The sequence below is a fragment of the Gossypium hirsutum genome, chromosome D09, assembly GCF_007990345.1.
Source record: "Gossypium hirsutum isolate 1008001.06 chromosome D09, Gossypium_hirsutum_v2.1, whole genome shotgun sequence".
NCBI lineage: Eukaryota > Viridiplantae > Streptophyta > Magnoliopsida > Malvales > Malvaceae > Gossypium > Gossypium hirsutum.
Genome location: NC_053445.1, coordinates 7495359 through 7515637, shown reverse-complemented (window position 1 = coordinate 7515637; position 20279 = coordinate 7495359). Strand labels below are relative to the sequence as shown.

Below are 20279 nucleotides of genomic sequence, written 5' to 3'. Positions count from 1 at the left end.
GATAATTATTCTGCTTGTAGAATAAAAATAAAATCACAAGTGGGGTTGGAATGCAGATGTTTTATATCTTCACAACACATCAGATGACCATGTTTTAAATTTACATACGAAGTTTTTTATTTCCCTCGCAGTGTTAAATAATAGTACTTTAATTTATTATAATAATTTAAATAAATCCTATATTTACTTTCTATAATATACTATTATTATTATTATTATTATTATTTTAGAGACTTGTAAATAAATCTTTTAAGTGTGGGGATAAAAATAAATTTAAGAGAAATTAGCAAAGGCTTTAAGGTGTTGTATCAATGTTATTTTATTTAAGATTTTATTTGTATTGATTTTATTATGGTGTGTAAAAGAGTTATTGGCAAAAGAACTTAAAAGGATACAATGGAGTTTAATATTATCTATGTTTTGCATTGACGAAAGTAGTCTACTAGTGGAGTATAGCAAGAACATCAATATTTATAAAGAATTTTTACAATAATTTTTTATAGAATGATATAGGAATATAAAAAATGGTGGGAGAAAAGATGAAAGATTTGATGTGTTTTTTTTTGTGTGAGACAAATGAGAGTTTATTTCTATTTATAAAAGTTTTCATTTTTTTTATATGAACACGACTATCTAAAATGATAGTGATATCTTTTAACAATAAATATAATTATTTAATAAGTATATCCTTAAATAAACATGATTCATTATTAATAATAAAATAATATAATTTTTAAATTTAAGGGACATAATTCATCACTATAAAAAGTGATAATTCTTAGTTAATAGTCAAGCAAATTTTCATTTGCAACTATTACAATATTATTATATATACATGTTAAAAATATTTCAAACATAATTTTTACATTAACGTCATATGATTAAATAATAATTTTAGGGGTAAGAGGGAGAAAAAGATATTAAAGAAAAGTAGTGTCAAAATCTTGTCAAATTAGGTTTTTGTTCTTTAACTTTTTGCCATTAATTAACACTAGCGTTTCTTTTTGGCCAAATATCACAATTTTCTACATATAAAATAAATTATATCATTATGAAAGTAATTTTATTTTTTATATTTTATAAATCAATAAAAAATTACGAATACATAAATAATAATTCCATGAATAGCAGATGAAGTACATTTACATGCATATCTGATAACATTATATTATAAAAATTTTATTAAAATATTCAAAAGAATTCGATAGTAATACAAAAGCAATATAACCATCGGTATCTTTTTTCGGATTTCTAATGGCTTCGCCATGTCAAACAAAATGAATTAAACCCAATTAATTGATACAATCACTCACAAGGATAATATTTGGTTCTCAACATTTCCTCTTATGTCCTTTGCATGCATTGTAATTACTCAGGTAGCTTCACTATGAACTAGATATGCAAATTGGAAGAAGCTGGTAAACCTGTGGGTAAAAGCATAAAACACGTTTGGAACAATGATTCTTTTTTTTTTCTTTTACCTTTTTCCTTTTCTTTACAAATTATCATGCAAATTGCAAATCCTATTTACAGGATAATTGGTCAGATCCTGCTCATATCATCTTACAAATATGCTACATTTCCTAACAGTTCGTCCTTTCTTCAGTCTGAGCATCGACCATGTTTGAACATACACAAAACATGTCGTTTTCGAAAGCCTTTTGGGGTTTGGTTTCCACCAATGGGTTCTGCCAGAAAGCCATGAAGTGGATAAATTAAGTTGTCCTTGAAAATTGTCATAAACAAGTAATTTAAGAGTTATGAAGATGGAAAGATCGCAATGTTGTATGTACCTTTCGTGCCGCTGAGAGAGAATGCTAAATTATTGTGAAGTGGATAAAAATCTAAGGAACCGTTGTATTCTTGCCTGATTATTGCGTGATCTGCGCCGTGATGAATTTCTTCTACGAAAGAAGAAATCTTCAGTGTCCAATACATAAGATATCTGACAAACAATTACACAGATCATGAATGAAAAAAACCCAAGGTACTCGGTACATGCAAAGGCATTTTCTTAGTGATAAAGCATGCGCCGTGCTTCCGTAGTCCAATGAAAGAAGGGAAGACAAAAGATTAAACCCAATGTTATAACAGCACAATACCTTGTATGAGTTGCAAGCTATCTTGTTCTCTAAACCGTTAACCAGTTCAACGCCTTCCATGGCCATGCAAGTAGCATCAAATTCATCTAGATTTGCGTAGTTCTTCTTGTTTCTGCAAACATCGATAAAGAAAACCCGATTAGCACTAGTCCATGTTACTCTGATGTTCCATAATTCTTTGATAGACTCGTGCCCAACACCTATATCCTCTAAGGATCATCCAATTAGATAGAAAAACAAAGAAAAAAGAAAATGCTATACACCCGTGTCAGACACATACTCGTATCTAACACTCACACCCAAGTCCAAGTAACATAGGATTTGAATACTTCTTGTTTCTGCAATATCAGTAAAGAGAAAAGCTTATTAGCACTAGTATATGTTGCTGTGACGCTTCATTTTTCTTGAAGTACTCGTGTGCAGATAAGGAGATGGGATATGATCCACTAAAGATCCTCCAATTAGAAGATTTTTTTTTTAAAGAATCAATGTATCTGCGTAGGGCACATTCTCATATCTGATACTCATCACAATTTGAGCAACATAGGAAGGAGTAACATATTCCAATTCTTTTCTTTGCTACAATCATCTATAATAACACATAAGAGGCTAGCAGAACCTAGCATCTACATGCTACATTTTTTATCCGTCATTACCTCTTTAGTATGATGCCATGTGGTTCTTTCTTTCCGGGAAAGACTGACAGAAAGTCACTGTGCAAAATGGCTGAAAAATTAGGTTCCATGGAAACAGCAAATGCTTCGGGCTTTTCAATGACATTGTCCATCAGCTGAATAGACAAACGAGATGGCGAAGAAGACTGCAAAAAAGGAAGCCAAAGTGTACATACGTAGGGCATTCATGTTCCTTATTCAGTTCATTTCTTTTTCCGGAAAAGGGGTGTAAGAGAGGAACATGTAAAACTTACGCATTTCAGTCTATATATATTCTCCTCATGGAGGAGGACACGTGCATTCTCGTAATAAACTGAATCCATTGTCTTCCAATGTTTCCGGGATTTTTCATATTCATACAATTGAAGAAGCTTATTATCCATCTCATCCGCTGCAACAGCTTGAAGCTGCAATGAAAATATCTCGAATGATTGAATGGAAAACAAGGAAGAATGTTGGAAGACCGTTGAAGAAGCAAACCTGTTTAACCAATTTATATATCAACTTGTCCAATGTGAATAACACATATGACTGGTTTCCTATTATAGCTCGGCATTCATCCTCAAACTTCGTATTATCGGTCGATCCATTGAGCAGACTGTACAATGCACTCATAAATCTGGGTACCAAAGAGATGAAATTTCTGAATTAGAATGCATTAAACCCTTCAAATTGTTCAGTAGAGTTATATAGAAAAGTAAATCACCTGGCATATAAATCTGAAGAACTAGTGTCTTTTAAATGTTTCCATTTTATTTCACCACCGGCTAAATTTGTTTTTGCCGAAAGTATTCTTTCGTACAGGATCTAATGAAAATCAAAGAATAAAGAATACTTACTAAAATGTAGAAAGAAAAAAAAGAAGAAATAACTAAAAAGATTTAGAAATCTAACGTACTTGATGAAGTCTGAAAAGAACATAGAAATCGTCATTTGCATAAAAAACCCAAGAATTGTATTTCTCATCTTCAGGTAAAGCTGGTGGTACGTGCTTTGAAAGAGGCTTCACTGTAAAAAGAAAACGTTCCGAGAATGACAAGGAGGTCCCATCTCCTCCCACATGTGCATCAGCAATTCCTTCGGCTTCACCTTCACTCTCAGCCTTACCATAAACTTCATCACGTTCGACCTCTTCCTCCTCTTCATGGGAGCATTCATCACCTGCAGACTCGCTGCCTGATGCATCATCACCAGCCTCCGAGGCATTTTCACTATCCTCATCATCAGCATCCGCATCATTTTCTCCACCAGCATCCACGGAATGCAAATCTTTCCCATTTCCAGATCGCTGTTGTCTGCTTTCAACACCATGCTTTGCCTTCGGCACTACCTTTGGACCAGCATCACCATAGGCAACAAAATTATCCTCCTCAAAATCACCATTAGGTGATAATTCACCTTCTTCTTTTTCGACTTTGGAGGGACCAGTGGATTCTTCGTGATATCTGCTACCATTAGAGCCATCTGTAGGCGTTCCATTTACTATTAAAGCATGTTTTGCTACAGTGACACCCTGAATCACCAAGCAAATTTGAATAAGCATATTTATTATGACTAAAAATTAAAGAGAGAACCCACTTGGGTATAAGGACATGCAGTTGGTCAATTCGATTGGTTTGGTAAAAAAACCTGAAAGCTGAGTTCAACTTACCTCCCATAAATAATAACCAAAAACCAAACTTGACTTAAAAAAAAAAGAAATAATCAAACAGACTTAAGTCGATTGATTAACCGAAAATAAATAGGCTAATCTACCATTTTTTAATTCCAATTTATTTAAAACGATTATTTATATTTCCTTAAAAAAATATCCTAACCATTGGAGAAATGTAATCAATTAAGTATTTTTCCATATATCTATACTACTATAAATATATAAAAAGATACAAATATAAATATAATACATTAAGTCATTTAGTTTGCTGGTTCAATTATCAGTTATGTAAACCAACAATCACTTGAATTAACACATTTACTCTACATTCAGTAAGAGTATTATTTTTTACACATGTTTTAGTATATGAGTAAGCAATAAACTAATTCAATTGATAATATTTAGCCACTCCCATGACTTTTTTTTAGCAAAAAGAAGGAAAAATTTTCGGTTATTTTGAAGAGGTACTATTTTTTAGAAGAGCTTTGACTCATCTTTCTAATTTTAAGTTTAAATTTGTACTAACTATTCTGTATTTGATGTCTAACTATTGTAATACATATGTAATAAATAAGCTTTTTCCTCATGTTATTACACTAGTAACCAAACGAGGCATTAAACCTTTAATTGACTAACACTAAAACCAAACTAACCAAACCGAATTAACCAAATTGCATAGGCAAACCTACTTAGGTGTAAGCATAGGATAAAATTGTGTCTGACACAGGTATGTTTTTTCTTTTATTTTTGAGGATCCTTGGAAGTCCATATCTTCACATCCATGTCTAAATATGTTTAGAACATAGATGCCAAACAGAAATACTTCAAGCAAAATAAAGAATCAAAGCAACATTCACAGGAGATGCCAAACATTGCTATATTTTACTAAAACCATTTAGTAATAACAGCTTCAGTGATGCTAAGTAGAATATAGTAGTTGATATACACAAAATCATACCTCCGATGAATTTACAAGATCAACATTAGCTTCAGATTCATGAGCCTCACCAGCAGCAATGCTAGTAGGTCTAGATGCAGCTGCACCGGGACCTTGAAATTCAAACTAATCTCAGTACTGCAACATGATCTCAGAAAAGAAGGAATAACAAGAATAAAAGTAATAACAAAAATGAGATCAATGAACAACAAAATCACGGAAGTGATTTTCATGAAACTTTTGCAGACTACACACCTGATGTCCCTTCAACATTGCTTCGGCCCTGATTATTTTCTGCTTTGATTCCAATAGCAACCATGTTAATTCCAGGCCTTTTATCAGCTGTAAATTTAATCTCTTTCTCTGGCTTCGAATCAACTCTGGAGACACGACCTGAGTGTTCATCTTTCGCTAAAGTTTCCCTGTTTGTCAACCCATTTCTGCAAGAATTTGTTAGTTCGGAAGAACTGTTCCCATCTCCATTACTAGCAGCCTTTGGTTGCCCTGAATTTACAGTAGCATCAGCTCCAGGGCTCCCATCACTTTCAGCAATGCTTGATGCAGTGCCGTTTACAGCAGAATTCTGCGCTTTACCAGCACCTTCAATGCCCTTTCTGCCATTACGTTGAGGAGGCACACCCAACATTGGTTCCAAGAAAGTGGTCCAGAGCCTCATGACTCGATTTAACTGTTCTTTCGTTGAGCACATCTCTTCACATGAATATTCTATAAGTTTATATAGGTCCTCATGAATGTTGACATCCACATATTCATATTCAAGGTGTGGAGCGGGGGGTTGTCGGTGACCAGCAACGCTAGCCATAAGAACATCGTCCTCTTTCTGGTTCTTCTCTTTCAACTCCTTGATTTCAGCCACTAAAGCTGCAATTAGAAAAAAAAAAAAGGGATCATTTGAAGTAATAAGAACATTGTAGACCGCAAAGTATACCCTATAACAAAAACAAGTTGTTAAGAATCATCACTCCCACTTACATTTCACACTCAAGTTCTTTGAATCCTGCTGCTTGAAATAGAAGCTGCGGTGATCAAGCGATTTGTAATGGTTTTTCGAATAAATTTCAGCCCAAACCTTGTTGAAGTCTAAACGGCACTTCGTCCACTCTTCTTGCTTTTGCTTCAGGCGAGTTAAAATGACGGGTAATGCAAGAGCAGGATTTTTACGTAATATTTCCATCACATCAAGACCATGGTCACCATATAAACGCTCAATGCACCTTAAATTTAGAACTGCAGTAAGTGATCAAGAGGAGTCCGAAAGTTAAAATGATGAAAAAGGTTTCACATAGCAAGGAGACATAAAATGATGAAAAAGGTTTCACATAGCAAGGAGACATAACCAGTGAAGTGTTCTTCAACATGGAACGGAGAATCCAAATTTATTTTATTTTCATTAATGCTATTTAGCAAGTCCTCGGCACGCTTGGCTGTTGAGCTCACGGATTCTAACAACATATCCAGCTCAAACCTAAGACCATCAAACAAGAACTGTCATGTCCAGGAAGGATATAATATCTAGATTTCGGTTAAAGCAACTGGTGGGTCCCTGTACCAAAGGCTAAAGGGCAAACTAGTCCCTCTACTACAAAAATGAGCAAGCTAATCCTTGTATTTTTTTTAAACAGCGGTAAATTTGAAGGATAAGAAAAGCTGACTTGTGTTTTAAAGTGACAAATGAAAAAGAAATTCAAAACATTTTCAAAACACGACAAGGACTAAATTGCTCAGTTTTTCTCTTGCCACTTTAAAACATGGCAAGTCAATATGTTTTAACATTCAACCTTACCACCGTTTACAAATTTACCTTTTTGCTTTAAAATTAAACCTACAAAGATTAAATTGCTCGCTTTTATAGGACTAATTTGCTCATAAGCCTATAGTACATTGACCAGTCAGATAGTTTAACACCGGAATACAAAAGGGCATAAATGAACTGAATAATTAATCAGTGCATATAGATATTTCTTACGAAAGTTCATTCTCACCTTCACATGCAGTATATAAAATTACAATGGGAACGACGCATAATTAAATTACAAAAAGAGATAAATAATCACCAAGGTGAATGCATACATAGCACTGGAATAAATTGAGGAAGGCCAAGAAAATTTACCTATCATCCTCACATCTGAACAAGCTCTCTTCATATTGATTTCGGCGCATGTGCTTAAAAGAATAATCCTCACTTCCTGAAGTCACAGATACCCAATTATCATTCAGCACTTGAGCGCCGAGCTCGGATCTCTGACTTGCGATAGGTATTGGGTACTGCAAAAGAAACACCAAAGAGCATTAAAAACTGGTGCCAAATCATGAATAATTTGCATGGGGGAAAAAAACAAAAGTTTATACATCATCAGGCAGAAGCCGATAGCTTGGAGTACAACTTTGGCAGTTAGAAAGGTCAAGCTCCTGTATTGATTTTCCCATATACTTATATCTCTCCTTTTCCTTAGCTGCCTCAATTTCACGTTTTTCCTCTGATTTGGGTGCATGTCCGACAACTGTAAGAGATTCTGTAATCAAGAAGTAAACGCCATTGCGATTTACAGATAAATAAGTGTTGAGAATCTTTTGATTATTTGATAGCATTGATTAGTATCTTTAGAGATTACAACTGATTTTTAGAAATTCTAATTTAGAGATATTCTTTCCTTAGGTTGATTCAATCTTCATGTATATATAGTTCTACATATTTCTAAGAAATACATACTTTTGAGTGAGTTTTTCCTCAATACATTAGAGTATTCATCTCTAATTTCATCATGGTATCAGTTTTTTGATCAACTTTTGGGATTTTTTTTCTGATACAACGGTATCGATAAAAGAGAAAGTGGCAAAGATAAATAAGAAAATGTGTAACAAAATCAGAAAGAAAAGGAGGCTATCAGTTGCGTACTTTTATTAATAACACCAGCAAGAAGCCCATCTGCAGGAGATATTTGGTTTAAAAACAGCCATAAGAATTAATAATCGAAACAAACAACTTAAAATGATGCTTAAGTTGTTACCCGTATTCTCGCAACGCTCCAAGAACTGATTGAATTCATTCATAAGATCTGGATACTTGCCAAGTAAATCAGTCACCTAGGGACCAATATAACATATAAGAGAAGCGATTGAATGATTCTAAAATCAAAGATAACTGTTAGAGATGGTGTAAAACATACCAAATTTTGCAAATCATTTCTTTTGATTATTCCGTTGCTATAAATATTAAGGCACTTTAAGAACGCCTGGTAGTCATCTGAGTTGCATAGCCTCTCCTTAACTTTCTCGCAGAATACAAACCCTTGGTTGCACATGCCTGAGATTTGAATAGAAAAACCTTTAAAAGGTTGATATAAGAAGAACAAGAAAATGTGCATTAACCTGGATCCCACTACACAAGCAAGGCTACTTTATTAGCAAAGCATTGCAAAAGAATAGCAAAATTGTCACCCTAAACACCCTAAACTGTATAATTATGATATGTTCAAAAAGCAAGTAAAACAAAGGTGATACTTTGTATATTATACACATATAATAGTTATAAAAAGTTGAGAGACTTACTTTTGAAAGTATCCCTGTCATCATAAGAAGCAAATCCTTCAACCTTCCTTCCGGATCTCTTTTTGTCAGGAAAACGCTGCAAGTTAAAATCCCTATTGTTGTCATGCTCAGGATCATCGTGATCACGAATTCTCTGATCCCTACTGTCCTTTTCCACGCGCTTTCTCTGCTCCTTTTGCATTTTGATAACAGCTTTGTCATCGTCCAGTTCAGGACGGTCAACACTGAGATCCCTATCAGCATTGGAAGTAATACTCCTATCCCTCCGACGTTGCTGGAAAAATAAAATAAAAGAATCATTGTTCATATCACAAGCATATCAATGCATAGCAAGTAGCAAGAAAATAAATATTAAAAATAAGAGAGAGAACAGCTACCTTATCCATTTGTATTTGCCGCAAGGTGGGTGTAGCAGAGCTTCGCTCGTTATAATGCTGAGTTGAGTTTCGACCATATGGAACTTGTTGGGTCATAGGTGCTGCTTGAGAATCTGGCAAAAATCTTGTGAACTCATCAAGAAGATCTGGATGGTCCTCAAAAAGAGAAGCAACCTGAAAGCAATGAAACAAAGAACACATGATATTTTCTGAAGAAAACAAAATCAAGAGATTAAGATTCAGTAAATGCCAAAGAGCAAATGAACACAGTTAACAAGAAGAAGACATTACCTCAGTATAGACCTCATTTATGTCCTTGTGCTCCTTCCGGTACATATTCAAAATATCCAGAAATGATTTATAAACATGCTCATCATTTTGGAAACGTTTCTGCATAGTAAAATGGATAAATTAGATGGCTAAACACAGGCATCAATAAGCGGAAGATTATGGCACAGCAATTTCAGTATTTCACCTTTATTTTGTTTACAAAACTGATTGCTTCATCAAATTCAACAGTCTTTTTTGGAGGAGCCTCATCCTCGTCAAGGGTAATTCCATATCCCTTTGGCAAAAAGGTATTAAATCCATAAATCAAGTTGTTATGCCCTTTGAATAACTCTTTCACTCGGGCAATGACACCAGCAGTGTCAGTCCTGCAGAAGACAAAAGATGTATGGACATTTAGTAGTTTAAACAACAATTCATTGTCCGTCAAGAAAACTTGGCATTTTGAAAATGGGATACCTTTGAGCCTTGAAATCCTTCATAACTTCAAGGAACATGTCGTACTTCTCTTTTTGATCCTGAAACATCTCCTTGACTTCCTTTAAATATGTTAAGGCATCGTTTGTAGTCAGTTTCTGCGACATACTTCCCCCTCCTCCAGCTCCTCCTCCTCCCCCTTCCCCTCCACCTGTACCGCCACCTCCACCAGGCATTTGGTTTTGCCCATAGCTTAATAGGTAGAAATAATGAAAGAAAATTCAGAGCTACATCCATCTCCACAATAATGAATAAAAAACTCTACAAATTGGGCTAAACCTAATTTACTTTCAACAGATGATTAATCTTAGAAAGAGCTAAAGATCCCTTTAGTTAAAAAGTGTTATTTACCAAATATTACAAAACCAAGTAGCAAGTCTTACTTTATGTACTGGTCCAAGAATCATAGACACCAATATGATTCTACCAAAACATGATAAAACAAAAACATAAACGAATCACTCAATTCAAAGTGATAAGCAATACAATCCCACATGCAAATCCAACAAAATTCTCAGTCAAATCTCACCAAAAAAGACCATTAAAGCTGAGAACAATAACTAACCAGCAACAAAAATTAGGAAAAAGAAAACCAAGTTATCAAAAAAGCCAAACTTTATCATATTAAAACAAAACCAACCAAAAAAACCCTAAAAGAGAAAGCAAACAGATTATAAAAACAGAGGAACCAACAAAAAAAAAAAGAAGACAACTTACGATTCAGCCCTTGAAGAAGTAAATGGGCGTTTAAATTGAGAACCAGAATATATATCATCTCTTATTCGCTTCATCCCTATAAACCCAAAAAAAGAGTGAATTCTTTTCATATAGGAGTTATCTTTGAAGAAATAGGAACAAACCCATTTCAAGAATTGGATTAAAGAAACTTACTTTCCAGATCTTACACGAAGAAAAGACGAAGAAACTAAACCAGTTAAAACCTTTTTTTTTTTTTAATTTCTGATCCTTTGGGTTCTATAATTATTTTCTTTTTGGTCGGGTCATGTAAGAAAGAATTGAAGAGGCAGAACAATGAAAGAGAGAAACTTGGATACGTGAGGGAGAGTCAAAATCAAAATGAGAAAATTACAAAAAAGAAAAGAAGATGGTTTTCGGAAACCGGTGAAGAACAGAGAGAGATGTCTTAATGTTTGTTTGTGTTGTGCGTGCTGTTCTTTGGTTTTGTGGTTTCTTCCTTATTGGCCTTTTCTCAGTTCCATATTCAACTATAGGCCCCAATTACCTTTAGGGGCGTTTGGTTCGCTGTATTGGATTAGAGGTGTATTGGATTAGAGGTATAATAGCAAATCAACTGTTTGGTTGAATGTAATAGAATAGAGGCGTAATAGTAATCTTGTGTTTGGTTGAATGGAATAGAGGTGTAATAACATAATGAAAAAAACTAAAATGACTAGAATACCCTTAGCATAAATTTGTTTTGGTAAATGATTATTGTTATTATTATTTAAATTTTAATAAGATTATTATTATCAATAATAAATAATTTAATCATATTTAAAAATAATTATTTTTAAATATATTTTAATTAAAATATATAATTTAATAAAATTCTTAATAATTAGCAGAAATTTGTTTTGGTAAATTATTATTGTTATTGTTATTTAAATTTTAATAAAATTATTAATATCAATAATAAATATTTTAATCATATTTAAACATAATTATTATTAAATATATTATAATTAAAATATATAATTTAATAAAATTCTTAATAATTAATATTCTTATATTAAGAGATCTCCAAACACTATGAAAATATCTCAATCCAAGAATGCTTGATCCTATCCAAAAAGTCGTTGTAAGTCGACTGATTTTCCAAATTTGAAAATTGATAGATTCGGTGAATAAAATTTAATAAATTTCACCTCATTTGTGCATATATCACAAACTATGTAAAAAGATCAATTGTTAACAATAAAAATAATTAGACAATTACATGTAATGTACCACGTGTACCTCATGCCGACATATAAAGACCGGTTTTAATTATAAAAATGGATGAAATTTTTAACAAAAAGATTAGTTTGCTCTTTAATCTTACGTACACGAACTAATTTGCCCATTCTTTTAGTAGAAAGCAAAATACAATTTTACTTCTAATATAAGTTATTATATTATATAGAGAAAATGAACCCCCAGCAAAGGCATAAACAAAACAAATACTCTTCCATCGCCAAACAAATGTAGAAAAAGTTGAGCGACCAAACAAATGTTACAGCATACAACTACACATCCAATGTTAAACCCTTCAAGTGTTAAAAGCAAAGTACTACATTTCTCAACCTTGAAGAAGAACCCTACTTGTGTACACTTCTTATCCACTGAGAGATACAACTAAAACTAGAAACACTGAAACCCCTTTGATTATGTCAGTCAGGAGGTAACAGTTGATTCTGTAGAGCCTGATGAAGACGCGCCGGTTTCACCTGCCACATTCTTCAGTTTAAGAGTACCACAGTTTGCTGAAGAGATAAATTCAGAGATATCACCGATATCCAATGTGTCGGGAAGAGTGTCAGAGGACTCAACAGTGTACATCTAACAAAGAGAACTATCCAATGTACATGAATACTGAAATAATGGCAAAAAGGTGCATTTTTTAATCCCAACCATAAACTAATTCAAGAATCAAAATCACAAATACTCCAGAAATCACTTCCAATGAAACCAAAGAAAGAACTTGCCGTACAATAAGTAAACAAGAAGCAAGCAGCATGAGGAAAACATCCTATCCCCAATATTCAAATTAGCATACATTATTAATGGCATTATAGAATAGGTAAATTTCCAAACAAATTTATATGAACAAGATAACACTACACAACCCTCAGTTATAATATATTCAACTGAAAGTGAGGTGAATAAAAACAATAAAAGCATCTGAAGGTATACGATCCATAAGAACAAAATATGTGGGGAAATCATTGACATAAATCAATGTATAAAATCATATGAAAGTTCAAAAGGTGGGAGACAAAAACAGGTGGAAAAATCTCTATCATTTGCACAGGGAGGATTAAAACAAATGAAGAAAAACCATGGTTATGCTGAAATAGGCCTGAATGCAGACTAACATCCTTAACTCTTTGATGTCATACAGTTAAAAACAAGTGAAATATGTTACCCACAACATCAGAAAATTATTCATAAATTCAATTACTTCACTACTAGCACTTTCATAGAGGGACACTTGGAAATCTGCAGGATGGAACAGTAAGAGGAGCTAATAATATAGGAAACATTCGAGATGAAAATAATATAGAAAACGAATCCAGCAAGACCACTCAGACAATCAAGTTATATAAATTATAAAATAAAGATAGGCAAAATTTACCTCAAGTTGGTTCAGCATGTCAATAGTGGCTTCTAAGTCTCCATTATTAGCCATGTAGACATCCAGAACAGAGTCATTGGACAAACCGGGGAACATCGTGCGAAGATACTCCAAATCCATGTCGAATTCCTCATCCATAATCTGCTCGCCACTCATTTCACCCTGATTTTGCATCAAAGAACCATGACCAGGGTCGCTTTTCAGTGCAACTAGGTGGTTTCCAATGCCAGGGATTGCAGATTCAAGTGAAGCATTGCTACGTGAGGAAGGATCAAACCAAGCAGACTCATTTCCAGCCTTAATATCTTTAGCTATGGAACCCTCCCTTTTGGCAAGTGGTATGTATGATGCTGCACAGGGATTCAACGAAGAAACCTCTGGCTTCATTCTCTTTGCTGGAGAAGAATACTAATCATTTTAGCCCCCATAACATAAAAACACAAATTAAATTAGATTACTAGGCAAAATCATTCATTTTTAAAAGAACAATCCAGAAAAATGAAAATCTAATAGCAAAAACAACATACTGAACGAAAATGAATATGAGCAAGTCTAATCCTAACAAGATAAAAACACACATAGAAAAAGAAAAAAATGATTGTAAATTGGAATAAATGTGACTTTTCTTGCATTGATAGGATCATTCTGGATTTCTGTTTAACATGCAACTAAGCATCGAAAACCTGTCACGCAATTAGAACAAAATAAACTCCATGTACACAAGTTGCTGTTCTTCAAATAATCATAACAATAATCATCTAATAACGAAGTAGATAACTTAATTATTCAAAAAGAATTAAGAAGTGGAAAATTACCAATCACAAGGTGGAAAAAATTATTGGAATGTTTTAAATTGAATTTTATCAAGAAAGTAAGGAAAATTCCCTTCAAACTTTCAGGTCTTTGATTCCATGAGGGCCGTAAAGATCAACCAATGAGAAAACAACCAAAATCAAAGATTAGTAAGAAATTTTTACCGAAAATTAAAGCAAAAACTCCAGCAAAAGAGAAGAAGAAACAAAAGATTCCGTGTTTCGATGAAGTTTATATGATCAGGCCCTGAAAGTGCAATGAAGAAGACACTAACAAGACAGCCATTAAAACTCAGTACAGAGAGAATAAGAGAGTTAGAACAATTACAGGATAATTGAGAGCAAAAGAGAGTTAGAAACCTTTACCTTTCAGTAGCAGTAACCTGGAAACCCATCAATTGAGAGCAATCGAAGGAGTGACACAGAGAAAAAGAAAAGAAAAAGGTCGACTGGTTGAGAAGGCAAAACGAAAGAGTGACTGGTTGTAAAGAAAAAGAAAAGAAAAGGTTGAGAGACAGAGGAAGAGGCGAAGGAATGGGGAAGCCAATCGGGAGGCAAAGGTAGAACGAAGGTAGAACGAAGGAAGAGGCGACGGAATGGGGAAGCCAATTGGGAGGGTAAAACAGGGAGGGATTTGGATGCAGCACCTAATCTGAGCAAAAGGGCTGTATTACAAATCGGTGGATTTCACCGATTAGGGTAGTAATGGATTACACCCGTAATAGCATTACCATGAACCAAACAACGGAATAAAGGGAGCTTAAGTGGGGATTCGAATGAGACCAATTAAAAGGATCAATTCATCTTTATGAACTTGAATTAAAATTTTTTTTCACTCTAATTTTTTTTAAAGAAAGAAATTATAAATTATAACTAAATTATGCGAGGCCACCCTCTTTCGGAGTAATTATCATGTATCAGTTGAAAGATTTTATGATGATCGCATATAGATATACTTAATCAGAGACTTCGAAAATGTCAATATTGCCAAACTATCGACGACATGTGTAACCCGTATTATCCAAGAAAGTTGGATTAGATCTTTAATTGCTCTTAACGCAATTCAAGAATTCTAATAAATTGACTTTGCTTGAATCAATTAAATAACAACAATACTATCCATCTCAAACTCCACCGATTTAAAACCAACAACATGTTTGCTTGACTGTAATGGTGATTCATTATAGCCCAATTCAGTGGACCCATCACGAAACCATTGTTTGGTTGGCTATAATAGTTATTACAGCTATTCATTACGGGATTATTTAGTGTGAAAATGCATCAAACCATTTCGTACTCCCCGCACTAAATGGTGATTCAAGGAATGGGTGGAACAGCAAATTAGAGAAATGTTTCAATTTTATCCTCACCATTCTCCTCTCTTTTTCACAGTTTGAAATCCCCAATTCCAACTGATTTTTTTTTCATTCTTCTTCCCTCCACCGTTGTAAACTTCATTTATTCTTTACTTAATTTATTTTTTTCTTTTTTAATCTCATTTCCTCCTTACTCTGATAGCTTAATCCATTGAAAAAAAAGAAGTGAAACGTTTTTCAAGTCGTCTCGCTAGATCCAAGATCTGGTAAGTTTTAATTCTAACTATCTGTTTTTCAATGTTTCTTTACGTGTTTTTCAATTAATATTTGTTTTTCAATGTTTCTTTTTCGATTGTAAAAGCAAATGTAAAACTTACCCTTGTTCAAGTAATTTGGCTTTCTAGGAAGAGCTGAGATTCCATTCTATTTGTATTAGATTGAAAAAATTTACCCTTGTTCGATATTTGGGCTCTTCGTCTCGCTGTTTTCTCTAACACTTCTAGTAAAACTTGTTGTTTTCTCTAACACTTCTAGTAAAACTTTCTTTCTCTGTTTTCATCATTTTCTTAAATATTTCCTTTTTGATGTTTGGCCTTCTATGAATTTGATGATACATTTTAGTAAAATATCACTAACTCCAACAATAACAAATCATTTTAATTTTTAAACAAAAGGAAGAAAATTTATTTTTATAAGCCATGGAGAGACAATGTGTTGTTCTTGTATGCGTGCCTAGTGTTTTTTTGTCTGTTTAAGGTAGATAAAGGTAGCTTTAAATACCCAGATTAAAAATTAAGGGAAAAAAGTGTAATTTTAGGATCCCAATGTTTAGAGATTTTGATGATTCTTATAGGAAAAATGGGAAAAAATTTTAGTTAATGCGCCAATTTGGTATTTAGCTTAAATTAATGGAATATGTTTGCTTCTTTGAATCTATTATCTAAGATTTTCTAGTTCTTTCTTCTAGAGATGTATTGGATTTGTTGGTTTTTTATTCGATTTATCGTTTTATTAGCATTGAATTTAAGGTTCTTGCTTGATAGTCCAATGCTAATTATGGATCTTACTTGAAATTTGTCTTGGTTGATGAGAAGGATTAAGGGTTGAAGAGAGTGCAAGATTCATATTTGTACTGTAACAGCCTGTTTTCAGTGAAATCGAAACAGTGGTTTTGGGACCACAAATTCGAGTTAGAAATAAAATTTATTTTAATATTATTGTATGATCTGCATTATGATAGGAATGACGTATAAAAATTTCGATAAGAAAATTTTACCAATTTCATGTTTAATTATAGAATTGACCAAATTGCATAAAATGCAAAAGTTGAATTCTAGTAGCTAGAGGGATTAAATAGCTATGGAATTCAAAGTTTGAGATCCTTATACGACAATTAGATCATTAAATGGAGTTAGTAGATATTTATGACGATTCGTCCATTGAAAATTAGAAAAAGAAAATGACCAAATTAGAAATGGAAATAATTAAAGATGATAATAAACTAATATAATCTATTTCATCTTCATTCCCAAATTAAAAATACATGGAAACCCTAGCTAAGAGAAAGTGAGCTCAAGCAAGTTGTTTTTGTTCAATTAGGTATGAATTCTTGTCCCGTTTTTAGTAATTTTTATATTTTCGAGATCGTAATAACCTAATCTATCTATTTTGGGGATTAATTTGCTAAGTTATCAAAGTATTAAAATTTTACCATGAATGAGTATGCTGAAATTTTGGAATTTATGGTAGAAAATGAAAGGTTGTTAATAGATAAACAACTTTTGTAAATGAAATTTTGATGAAATTGTGATTTAGGGACTAAATTATAAAGATTAAAATTCATTGGAAATTTTTGAATTTTATGAATTACATGGGATGTAAATGTTATATGAAAAATTTGGCTAGGCTTGGAATAAGGATTAAATTGCATGAATTTTATTTTCCGAGCCTAAGGACAAAATTGGAATTAATCAAAAGTATAGGGGCAAAATGGTACTTTTGCCTAAGATGCAAATTGGATTGAACTGGATATGAAATGTGTTAAATTGATGTTAAATCCATTTAGATAGATCCAGAAAGATCAAATAAGGAGTTAGATCTAGGAAAATAAAAAGTATCGGATTAGTAATTCTCTTATACAAACAAGTGTCGAGGTAAGTTCGTGTAACTAAATCATGTATATTAATATGTTTGAATTGAATGTTGTATATGTTTGAATTGTATAAATGTCTTATCTTATGTATGAAATTGATCACATGTCCGATAATGCCCGATAAATAATAAGTCCCGTTTGAATAAATGAAATTCGATAGATATAGTATTTCTCGTATTGGTTGTGGTCCTGCATATGTTGCGGACACACCATAGCTCGAAAGAGCATCCTCTTATAAGCCTTCTCGAGCTTCTCGTTACATGGTTCCTGCGAACATCCCGATCGGTATTGACCCTGCATGTGTTATAGTCATACTACAACCATTTGTGAGCGTCCTGTTATATGATCGGTATGGATCTTGCATATAATGCGAACATACCGCAACTCTTTATGAGCATTCTAATATAGGCTCTTTGTGAGCTTCCTGATATAGCTCGCTTGAACTTCCTATTATATGGCTATCCAGAGCTCCTTGATAATAACTCTTCGGAGTTACTTGTTAAGCTCAATAAGCTTCCTGTTTTAAACTCTTATGAGTTTCCTAGTATAGCCCAGATAAGTTTCTTGTTACATGGCTCACATGAGCATCCTGTTATATGGCTCGAGAGAGTGCTTCCTGATTATGTGAACTAATGGGTACCCCTGAATATGAATTGACGGATTACAGTTCTTTACACTTTGAGTGTACTACATATGTATCCATCGATATTTCAAATAAATTTAACGGGTAAAGTTCTGACATGGTTAAACTGAATTTAAGATGATTTGTTATAGAAATGCACATGTTATATGGAAATATGATATGAAAAGCATAGGTTTATGAAAGTTATTACATGATGAGCTCGTCCTTGATTCTTTGTTTTTATATGTAATATCTGACTAACAAGTTTTTTGAGATTATATGTGTTTAGGCAAATTACCAAATTTTTTGGATAAATTTTGTATGCTTATCTTAAATATAAATGATTGGTAAGTTGATTTTCCATTATACGAACTTACTAAGCATAATATGCTTACTCTATTTTATTTCCTTTATTTTATAGTACTCAGAAGCTTGTAAAGGTTGGAAGCAGGTCGGAGCAAGATCATACTATCCTTCAGTTCATTTTGGTATAATTAGTAAAATTTTCCTTGGTATAATGACATGTATAAGTTAAATTGACCAAATGATGGTGTGTTAATATTTGGTTGTAATTAGCCATTAGAATGGCTAGTGATGGTATGTTTTGATGTATATCTGTATGAGACCATATTATGTTGATATGTGTTGTGTGCTTGAATTGATATACATATTAGGTATAAATATGCTTAAATGAATCTTTGACCAATTTGGTAAGTTGGTCACTTGAAAATATGTGATGATATGTCATGCATAAGAATTGGTTTTGGCTTGATTTAAATGTTTTGAATTGGTTTGGGGATGTGTTAAAATGTTAATGTAGGTGGAAGACAAACTGGGTGAGAAAAGTGGCCTTGAAAATGACCTATTTTCGTCCACAAGGGTGGAGACACGGGCGTGCGTCTTAGCCGTGCGTGACACACGGCCATGCGCACAGGCGTGTGGTTTGGTCGTGTGTCCCTTGCATCATTAAAATTGAGAAATAGAATGCTAAGAATTGATCACAAGGGCAGAGACACGGGCGTGTGTGTCACATGGCCTCTGGGCCATGTGACCCCTACACCTAAATTTTGAAAATTAAATTATCCACACGGCCTAGTATACGGGCGTGTGGTAGGCCGTGTGAATCAAGTTAGAGAGTTACACGGGTATGGACATGGGTTAGGACACGACCGTGTGCCTCGCATCGAATGCCCACATGGCCTGGAACACAGGCGTGTCACTTGGCCGTGTGAGCCATACGGCCTAACCACACGGGCATGTGTCCCCTGTACCTTGGATAAATTTTTAAATTTTGCGAAAAATTTCCTGAGTTCCCGATTTAGTCCCAACTTGTTTCAAACGTATAAATTGGGTCTCGAGGGCCCATTCAAGGGACATTATGATTGAATATGTTTGATTTCGGTTATGAACAGTAAATGACATGTGTAAACTATTTTTAAATCTGTAAACTTCGGTAATACTCCATAACCCTATTTCGGTGACGAATATGGGTTAAGGGTGTTACATGTACCCTAGTCAAAGTAGCAAAACCAAGAATGATATGGATTTGAAATATATTAGTTCGTAAAAATATGGACAAATCTAGAATTATAAGGGAATGGTGGAAGAATTTGGTAAGAGTGAAATGGATTTCAGTGGCGCCATTGTCCAAGAAATATTTTGGATGTATGAAATGGAGTAAACAAACATAAAAGAGATTTGGGGTATCTGAGAATTTATTTGTAGCTTCAAGTATGGTTCTTTTAAGTGTATGTACTATGTTGGCAGCAAAAGAGTCACTGGTGGTTTCAAAGAAGGAAATTTAGTGTTGAGGATTCAAAGTTTGATTCAAGTTTAAACACATGGTGGAACTATTAAATCATGAATCTTTAAAAGGAATTGGTTTGTTTTGGTTTGCTCACAGATAGTCCAAAAGTAGAGGTGATAATTATGTTGGCTGTTTT

The 20279-nt window shown here is 33.5% G+C and overlaps 2 protein-coding genes and 1 long non-coding RNA gene across 11 annotated transcripts; all 3 read right to left on the bottom strand.

Annotated features, from left to right (window-relative positions):
* Positions 1-1153: 1153 nt before the first annotated feature.
* LOC107892315 (paired amphipathic helix protein Sin3-like 2) lies at positions 1154-11263 on the bottom strand. 8 transcript variants are annotated; one of them, XR_001682571.2, is made up of 24 exons: positions 10971-11263; positions 10797-10872; positions 10062-10271; positions 9790-9970; positions 9606-9704; positions 9315-9488; positions 8938-9211; positions 8556-8692; positions 8397-8472; positions 8285-8314; positions 7738-7901; positions 7499-7653; positions 6726-6853; positions 6361-6615; positions 5623-6249; positions 5389-5480; positions 3675-4289; positions 3483-3583; positions 3257-3395; positions 3031-3183; positions 2759-2922; positions 2103-2214; positions 1794-1904; positions 1154-1688 (listed from the first exon to the last, which is right to left on the bottom strand). XR_001682571.2 is itself a non-coding variant. In XM_016817359.2 (24 exons), exons 2-23 carry the CDS (start codon positions 10868-10870, stop codon positions 1823-1825), a joined length of 4083 nt encoding a protein of 1360 aa, XP_016672848.2. In that variant the 5' UTR covers positions 10871-10872; positions 10971-11262; the 3' UTR covers positions 1154-1688; positions 1794-1822. The 8 variants fall into 8 exon arrangements, 4 of the variants coding, with proteins under 4 accessions (XP_016672848.2, XP_016672850.2, XP_016672851.2 ...); XR_001682572.2 differs by having other exon boundaries at positions 1794-1901; XR_005918498.1 differs by having other exon boundaries at positions 7738-7889.
* Positions 11264-12247: 984 nt separating this feature from the next.
* On the bottom strand, positions 12248-13638 carry LOC107899386 (polyadenylate-binding protein-interacting protein 6). The gene is made up of 2 exons (XM_041101647.1): positions 13435-13638; positions 12248-12638 (listed from the first exon to the last, which is right to left on the bottom strand). The coding sequence occupies exons 1-2, from the start codon at positions 13606-13608 to the stop codon at positions 12474-12476; spliced, it is 339 nt and encodes a 112-aa protein (XP_040957581.1). The 5' UTR covers positions 13609-13638; the 3' UTR covers positions 12248-12473.
* A 14-nt stretch (positions 13639-13652) lies between these two features.
* Positions 13653-14967, bottom strand: LOC107892316 (uncharacterized). 2 transcript variants are annotated; one of them, XR_005918496.1, is made up of 3 exons: positions 14613-14967; positions 14412-14516; positions 13653-13842 (listed from the first exon to the last, which is right to left on the bottom strand). It is a non-coding gene; the product is annotated as an uncharacterized lncRNA (long non-coding RNA). The 2 variants fall into 2 exon arrangements; XR_005918497.1 differs by having other exon boundaries at positions 14412-14493; positions 14613-14962.
* Between the last annotated feature and the right edge of the window lie 5312 nt (positions 14968-20279).

Coding starts and splice junctions, on each gene's coding strand:
- LOC107892315 (XM_016817359.2), bottom strand. CDS start 10,870: ATGAAGCGAATAAGAGATGATATATATTCTGGTTCTCAATTTAAACGC. Junction 7,902..8,284: donor TGCTGGTGTTATTAATAAAA/GTACGCAACTGA, acceptor TCTTGATTACAG/AATCTCTTACAGTTGTCGGA. Junction 1,946..2,102: donor TAGCTTGCAACTCATACAAG/GTATTGTGCTGT, acceptor ATTGTTTGTCAG/ATATCTTATGTATTGGACAC.
- LOC107899386 (XM_041101647.1), bottom strand. CDS start 13,608: ATGCAAAATCAGGGTGAAATGAGTGGCGAGCAGATTATGGATGAGGAA. Junction 12,639..13,434: donor ACATGCTGAACCAACTTGAG/GTAAATTTTGCC, acceptor TCTCTTTGTTAG/ATGTACACTGTTGAGTCCTC.